The 8,059-nt window shown below is 51.6% G+C and overlaps 1 protein-coding gene across 4 annotated transcripts; it reads left to right on the forward strand.

Moving 5' to 3' along the window:
• Nucleotides 1-2,412: 2,412 nt before the first annotated feature.
• On the forward strand, nucleotides 2,413-6,013 carry PRR13 (proline rich 13). Of its 4 annotated transcripts, none has more exons than XM_055337238.1 (4): nucleotides 2,413-2,494; nucleotides 3,350-3,388; nucleotides 3,739-4,103; nucleotides 5,348-6,013. In XM_055337238.1, exons 2-4 carry the CDS (start codon nucleotides 3,370-3,372, stop codon nucleotides 5,390-5,392), a joined length of 429 nt encoding a protein of 142 aa, XP_055193213.1. In that variant the 5' UTR covers nucleotides 2,413-2,494; nucleotides 3,350-3,369; the 3' UTR covers nucleotides 5,393-6,013. The 4 variants fall into 4 exon arrangements, with proteins under 4 accessions (XP_055193213.1, XP_055193212.1, XP_055193211.1 ...); XM_055337237.1 differs by having other exon boundaries at nucleotides 2,417-2,703; XM_055337236.1 differs by having other exon boundaries at nucleotides 2,417-2,699.
• Nucleotides 6,014-8,059: the final 2,046 nt, after the last annotated feature.

The following is an 8,059-nucleotide window of genomic DNA, read 5'->3' on the forward strand; positions in this document are numbered from 1 at the left end:
GGCAGCCTGGGTGGCTCAGTGGTTTAAGCGCCTGCCTTAGGCCTAGGGCGTGATCCTGGAGACCCGGGATCGAATCCCACGTCGGGCTCCCTGCATGGAGCCTGCTGCTCCCTCTGCCTGTGTCTCTGCCTCTCTCTCTCTCTCTGTGTCTATCGTGAATAAATAAATAAAAATTAAAGAAAAAAGAAACTAATTTCAGGGGTTGAGTAGGTTGGGGATGCTGGGTAGATGAAGAACAAGAATGGGAGGGAGACTTTTCACTTTATATTGCTTTATCCTTTTATGTTTTCATATCATGTGAACATATTACCTATTCGACAAAAGCTAATATATACAAGTAAAAATAATTTTGATCTTTGTCTTAAAATTAACACAAAGCCACTGTAGACACCATTTCAGGCCTACTAGAATGGCTGTACTGATAAAGACGGATAGTAACAAGTGTTGGGCCAGATGTGGGGAAATTGGAACTTTAATACATTGCTGATGGGAATGTGAAATCATGTGGCTATTTTGGAAAATAGTCTGGCAGTTCCTGAAAAAGTTAAACACAGAGTTACCATATGATCCAGGAATTCTTCTCACAGGTATACACCCAATAGAATTGAAAACATGCTCACACAAGAGCTTGTACATGAATGTTCATAGCAGCAATATTCTTTTTCTTTCTTTCTTTCTTTCTTTCTTTCTTTCTTTCTTTCTTTCTTTCTTTCTTTCTTTCTTTCTTTCTTTCTTTCTTTCTTTTTACCCCACCTCCCCATAGCAGCAATATTCTTAACAGGCAAAAAGAAAAAACAATTAAACTGTCCATCAGGGGGATCCCTGGGTGGCTCAGAGGTTTAGCGCCTGCCTTCGGTCCCGGGCGTGATCCTAGAGACCTGGGATCGAGGCCCAGATCGGGTTCCCTGCATGGAGCCTGTTTCTCCCTCTGCCTGTGTCTCTGCCCCTCTCTCTCTGTCTGTGTCTCTCATGAATAAATAAACAAAATCTTAAAAAAAAAAGTTTAATAAAAAAAAAAACTGTCCATCATTGGGGCACCTAGGTGGCTCAGGGGTTGAGCATCTGCCTTTGGCTCAGGTCGCGACCCCAGGGTTCTGGGATCAAGTCCCACATCAGGCTCCCTGCAGGGAGCCTGCTTCTCCCTCTGCCTGTGTCTCTGCCTCTCTGTGTCTCTCATGAATAAATACAATCTTTTAAAAATAAGATAAAATAAAATGTCCATTATCCAACGAATGGATACAACAAGATGTGGTATTTCCATTCAGCGGCATGGTTTTTAGTACTTCCCTCATAAAAAGGAATGAAGTACTGATTCATATGACAACATGGATGAACCTTGAAAATATTATGCTAAGTGAAAAAACCCAGTCACAAAACGCCACATATTGTACAATTTTCCATTTATTTTATTTTATTTTTAAAAATATTTTATTTATTCATTCATCAGAGAGAGAGGGAGGGAGGCAGAGACACAAGCAGAGGGAGGAACAGGCTCCATGCAGGGAGCCCGAAGTGGGACTCGACCCTAGGTCTCCAGGGTCAGGCCTCGCTGAACCACCTGGGCTGCCCCCCAGTTTTTTAAATAAGTATCCTAAGTATGCTTAGGAAGAATGAGTATTTTTAAGTTTGGGGTGCATGGTTTTTTACGTTAATTGTGATTAAAAAAAAAAAAAGATGAAGCCATTGCAGCAATCCAGTAGAGACGATGATAGGCTAGGAGCAGGGACCATGGAGAGAAGCGGAAAGAATTCAGATTTATTTGGGAGACAAAACGAGCTCTTCGCGGCGGCGGGACAAGGGAAAGGCGAAGAGAGAGCCATCAAAGATGACCTCCTTGGCTTCGGCCTTATGCAATTCGACGGACGGCGGAGCTATGCAAGTGAGCTAGGGAATTCTAAGGGGGATTAGGAAATCTCTGTATTTCCCCCCAAGAATGTTTCTTTCCTTCCCACAGGGGAGAGGAGGAAGGTGGCGAAACCGAGGCGTGGGGCTGAGACCCGGCAGCTCTCCGCCGTGTCTTAGGCGCTCTGCAAGGACCGCGTTACAGCCTCGCACCGCCTCGGTCACCTCTCCAGGCGTCGCACCCACCGCCCTAGGAGCTCGAAGGGCCCGGGTGCAGAGTCCTCCGGGCCTCCCCGGGACTCCGCCCACAAGCCGGCCCCGCCCCTCCGAGGCCCGCCTTGGCCCCGCCCCCGGCGCTTCCGGCCCGCCCACTCCTCTGCGCCCTCCGGGGCCGCGCTCCGCCCCCTGGGCCCCCGCCGGCCTCCAGCCCCGCCTGCCAGAGTGATTGACGGCTGTATTCTCCAATCAGGACGCGGACGGGCCAAGCGCTCGCCAACCAGGCGGGGGCGGGGGCGGGCGCTGAAGCCCAGGTCGGGGAGGAGCGGGGGGCGGGGGCCAGGAAGTGAGAGCCGAGGATGAGTCCCGCCCGGGAGGTGGTGTAAAGGTGCCTGGGCGTCTGGGTTCCCCAGTTTCCTCCTTGCCTCGTCCCCAGGTCAGGGATCCTTGGCAGCCGGGAGCCAGGCTCTCCACTTGCCCTGTGGGCTGTGGAAGGGGGGTGTGTCTCCGTAAGACAGCGGTGGAGGATCTTCCCTGGACGCCTTCTCCGGCTCCTTCCCGTGGCCTGGGGTGAGGGTCCTGCCTCCCTCCGCCTGCCCCGGGCTGAGGGCGGTGAAGTTGTTTAAGATCCTTCCGTAGCGGTGGGTGAGGAAAGTCTTCCGGGCTCAGCCCCGGGAGGGGAGGGGGGGAGCGGACCCGGAGGTCGCGGAGGGGGGAAGGAGGGGAGGGGAAGGGGGGAGGAGGGGAGGGGAAGGGGAGAGGAGGGGGGAAGGGGGGAGGAGGGGAGGGGGAAGCGGACCCGGAGGTCGCGGATGGGGGAAGGAGGGGAGGGGAAGGGGGAGGAGGGGGGGGGAGCGGACCCGGAGGTCGCGGAGGAGGGGAGGAGAGGAGGGGAGGGGGGAGCGGGCCCGGAGGTCGCGGAGGGGGTAGGGGAAGGGGGAGGGGATGAGGGAGGAGCGGACCCCGAGGTCGCGGAGGGGGGGACGAGGGGAGGGGAAGGGGCGAGGAGGGGAGGGCTGGGGAGGGGAGCGGGAAGCGGGCCCGGAGGTCGCGGACGTGGCCCCTGTCCCGCGGAGCCCGAGGTGGTGGAAGGTGGAGGCGCGGGGAGCGGCGCCCCGGGCCTGGGGGCAGGAGGAAGCAGGTGCTGAGCGCAGGGCCGGTGGGGAAGGAAGCCTGCGGAGGTCGAGGCGGTTCCGCGAGTCCGGGAGGCGCTGCTCTGGGCTCGGTCTCTAACCCCCCCCCCCCCCCCCCGCGCGCCATCAGCTTTTCGCCTTCGTTTCTTCCTCCTCAGGCTGCAGGGAAGCCCCGAACATGTGGAATCCCAATGCCGGTAGGTGCTCGGGGGCTCGGCCGCAACCGCTTTTCAGAGGAGCCCGCGACGGGGAGTTTCTGTCGCTTTCTCCGCCCCCCTCGCGCCCAGAAGCGGCCCTCGCTCCTCCTCGGCTGACCCTGCGCTCGTCCGCCCCGAGTCACCGTCTCCCTCCCTCCCCACCCCTGCCGCCGCCCTCACCTTCCCTCTGCCCGCAGGCTTTGCCTCCCCGCCGCCCCACCTGCTCCCCCGCCTTTGCATTTCCCTGTAAGTAGTGAGTGAGAAACGGAACCCCCTTCTTTTTGCCCCTGTTTGTCCTCAGAGGCTCTGAGCTCTTGGAATCCTAATTTATTCTTTGCTTCTTCCACCAGGACAGCCAGGGCCGCATCCATATCCCCCTAACGTCGCGTACCCTGGAGGTGCCAATCCTGCCCATCCGCCACCTGTGAATCCCGCCTATCCCCCGGGCCCCTATCCAACTCCCCCAGGGGCTCCCCAGGGGAATCCAGCTTTTCCCCCCGGCGGGCCCCCTTATCCTGCGCCACAACCAGGGTACCCCGGATGCCAACCCACGGGTCCCTACCCACCTCCTTACCCACCACCTGTTCCTGGCACGCCTCTTGTGAATCCCTTGCCACCTGGCATGGGGGGACCGGGAATGGTGATGGACAAGAAGATGCGGAAGAAAATGAAGAAAGCTCATAAAAAGACGCACAAACACCACAAGCATGGCAAGGTCAGTGCCCCCTGGAGCTTGGCTAGGAAGGGGTGCCCACCACAGAGGCATGGGGGGATTTGCAGTCTGAGGACATGAAGCAGCCATTGTGTGGCTCTGGTAGACAGTTCTTCTTTGTAAAGTATTTCCACTGGTAAGAATCTGGTAATCTAAAAAAAAAAAAAAAAAAAAAAAAAGAATCTGGTAATCTTGAAATATTAGGCAAATCGGGCCTTCTATCGAGGAGAGGCTAGGCTGAGCCATAGAATACATAACAGAATCCAAAGCCCTTCCTGTCTGTCTGTCTGCCAGAACTTTTGCTCCACCCCCGTCCCCAGACGCTTGGTTTAGCAAGTCAGACACCCCCACCTTCAGTGTTCTGGAGGTGCTGTGTTAATTATCACAGGGGCTTTTTTTGTCCTACCACCCAGCAGGACTCTCAGTGACTCTGGCCTCAAACAAAACCTAAATTTCATGCTCAGCCCCAGAGATGCTAGCCCTCAGCTAGTATCTTTATTCTAGAAGAGCGTTAACTAACAAGTAGCTCTCAGGACAACCCTGGAAGGACGGAACCCACCTGGATCTTGAGGAGGCCTTAATTTACATTTTAGTGCCTAGTGTTTATTTGCCTTAGGGCTTTGGGCACTACCCCTTTCCGGATCTTTGGTAGGAGTTGCAGGAGAAGGAAAGATATGAGGTTGAATGGGGGGAGAAATTGCCCTGCAGAGATGAAAAAATGTGTTTGGTGACAGTTGTTGGGGGTGTGCAAGTAAAGAACCTTGGCTAGTACTCTCCCCTCCTTCCTCACTTTCCCATTTGGGGCTTAGGAAAAAGCAAAGCTAGACAGGCGCACAGAGGCTGTTTCTGCTCCCTTGTCTTAGACCCACTGCTACATGAACTTTCCATGCAGCCAATCAGTAAGCATTTGCAAGATAGCAGCTGTCCCTAGCACTATACTACACTAGTTCCTATACTTTATTTCCTTGCCTAGGCACTGGCTTGGGTAAAGAAAGTTGGAAACATGCTCCAAATGCAGTATTAAGTTCTGTGTACTGATTTAGGAAGGTTTAATCCATTCCTGTGTGTCACCGTTGGGCCCACCACATTCTACTGCTTTTTGCTTTTGCTGTTTAAGGGACTGTTTCAAGACTCCCGACCTTCTTAGGAAGCAAAGGGTGCTTGGGTGGAGGGGCGGAGCACCAAAGAATGTCCCATGGAGTGATCAAAGGTCATTGCATCTGATGCTGTCTCCTTTCCCCTTACAGCATTCCTCCTCCTCCTCCTCCTCTTCCAGCAGTGACTCTGACTGAATACAGGGTCTGGACCCTTCCCTCAAGCCTCTCCAGTTCTGCTCTCCCATCAAGCTTCAAATGGCATCTTGTACAGGGGAAAATTAGCCCTTGTGCCCCTTCTCCCTCACCCCCTACTCTGAGCCTTTCTCTGCTGTTCAGCCCTAACTGGCTAGGGAAAATGGGCCAAAGAATTGCCACGGGCTAGCAAAGACCATCTTCTAACTACTTGGAACGACCTTTTAGCTGATGAGCTTAGCAGGAGAACTATTTTTTTGAGGCTGATGAGACCTTTGAGCTAAATGCTGAAGATGAGTTTAAGATCTGTAAAATGAGATTTTTTTAACTTTCTTTTGTAATACTTGTAGTTGGGAGGGGTTGTGGAAATTTAATTACGGAAGAAAAGAAACTGTGCCGTTTTGTAATGGTGGCTGGCATACTTTGGTGATTTAGTGGCAAATAGATTTCCCACCAGCCTCTATTGATTGTACTAACTGTAAGCCTGCTGGGAGGTGGAGTCCATTTGGTTCATAAGCTCTACCTGCCGGTTTGGAATCTAATCTCACTTCTTAGCTCAGTAGGCTGGCTCAGGGCCTTCTCATTCTCCAGCTCTCAGCCCAAATAAAACTTTTTTTTTCCTGGTCTCTGTTCATCTGTGCCATTACCTTGGTTGGGCCCAGCACATTCTACTACTTTTGCTGCCCTTCCATAGACCCTCCAAAGCGTATCAGTTTTATAGAAAGGAACCAGAGCATCAGTGAGGAAGACACCCTATGTCCCTTTTTTTAAAGGATTTTATTTATTTATTCATGAGAAACACGGGGGAGAGAGAGAGACAGAGACACAGGCAGAGGGAGAAGCAGGCTCCATGCAGGGAGCCCGACCTGGGACTCGATCCGGGGACTCCAGGATCACGCCCTGGGCTGAAGGTGGCGCTAAACCGCTGAGCCACCCGGGCTACCCTGTCCCTTTGTTTCTTAACTGAGAAGAACCTTTAGAATTGGTTCAGACTACTGGAACGCATCTTTACGGTCTTCCCTTCAATGAATAGACAGAGGTCTTTAGCATAAGTTTTCATATCTGCTACAGAGGTTCTTTTTTTTTTTTTTTTGCTACAGAGGTTCTTAACCCTGGCTGCTCATCAGCTATCAGAGAACAATTCAGTTTTGTGTGTGTGTGTGTGTGTGTGTGTGTTTAAGATTTTATTTATTTATTCATGAGAGACACAGAGAGAGGGAGGCAGACACAGGCAGAGGGAGAAGCAGGCTCCATGCAGGGAGCCTGATGTGGGACTTGATCCTGGGCCTCCAAGGTCATGCCCTGGGCCAAGGGCTGGCACCAAACCAGCTGAGCTACCCATGTGTACGATTTTTTTTTTAATTCAAATTAACATAGTGTATTATTAGTTTCAGGGTGAGGATAATTTAGAGTTTTTTTTTTTTTAAGATTTTATTTATTAAAAAAAAAGATTTTGGGATCCCTGGGTGGTGCAGCGGTTTGGCGCCTGCCTTTGGCCCAGGGCGCGATCCTGGAGACCCGGGATCGAATCCCACATCGGGCTTCCGGTGCATGGAGCCTGCTTCTCCCTCTGCCTGTGTCTCTGCCTCTCTCTCTCTCTCTCTCTGTGACTATCATAAATAAATAAAAATTAAAAAAAAAAGATTTTATTTATTTATTCACGAGAGACACAGAGAGAGGCAGACACGAGCAGAGGGTGAAGCGGGCTCCATGCAGGGAGCCCAATGTGGGACCTGATTCCAGGACTCCAGGATCACACCCTGGGCCGAAGATAGGCTCTCAACTGCTGAGCCACCCAGGCGTCCCTAATTTAGAGTTTTGACTTAAATTTATTGAATGAGGGACGCCTGGGTGGCTTGGTCAGTTAAGCTTCCAGCTCTTAGTTTTGGTTCAAATCCAGATCTCATGGCTTGTGAGATCGAGCCCTGCACACAGCAGTAGTTTGCTTGGATATTCTCTCCCTCTGCCCCTTCCTCTTCTCTCTCAAACAGGTAAATAAATCTTTTGAAAAAAAAATCTATTGAATGAGACTCTCAAGGATGGGGCCCTATAAATCAGTCGTTGGATTTGTTTTTGTTTTGTTTAAGTAGGCTCTATGACTAGTGTGGAGACCAATGTGGGTATTGGACTTGCAACCCTGACATCGAGACCTGAGATCAAGAGTTGGATGCTTAACTGAGCTACTTCAGGTGCTTCAACAAGTCAGTTTTTTTTTTTTTAAGGACTCTATTTTTTTTATTTTTAATTTTTTTATTTATTTATGATAGTCACACACACACAGAGAGAGAGAGAGAGAGGCAGAGACACAGGCAGAGGGAGAAGCAGGCCCCCCATGCACCGGGAGCCCGACGTGGGATTTGATCCCGGGTCTCCAGGATCGCGCCCTGGGCCAAAGGCAGGCGCCAAACCGCTGCGCCACCCAGGGATCCCCAACAAGTCAGTATTTTTAAGAAAACATGTCAGTGATTACAATACACAGCTGGAATTGATGGCTCCTGATTTACTCTATGCCATGCATGGCACTCACATCTGCTGGGGGAAGGAAAAATATCCAAGAGATAGATACTATAAAATGCCAGGGGGGATATAAACCTAGAAATAAGTGGGAACGGTAGGAAGAGTCAAAGGTGACTTCACAGGAACTACCTCTTGGTAGTTCAAATACCAAGG

Source organism: Nyctereutes procyonoides, unplaced genomic scaffold, assembly GCF_905146905.1.
Source record: "Nyctereutes procyonoides isolate TBG_1078 unplaced genomic scaffold, NYPRO_anot_genome, whole genome shotgun sequence".
Classification (NCBI taxonomy): domain Eukaryota; kingdom Metazoa; phylum Chordata; class Mammalia; order Carnivora; family Canidae; genus Nyctereutes; species Nyctereutes procyonoides.

Coding starts and splice junctions, on each gene's coding strand:
- PRR13 (XM_055337238.1), top strand. Junction 4,104..5,347: donor AACACCACAAGCATGGCAAG/GTCAGTGCCCCC, acceptor TTCCCCTTACAG/CATTCCTCCTCCTCCTCCTC.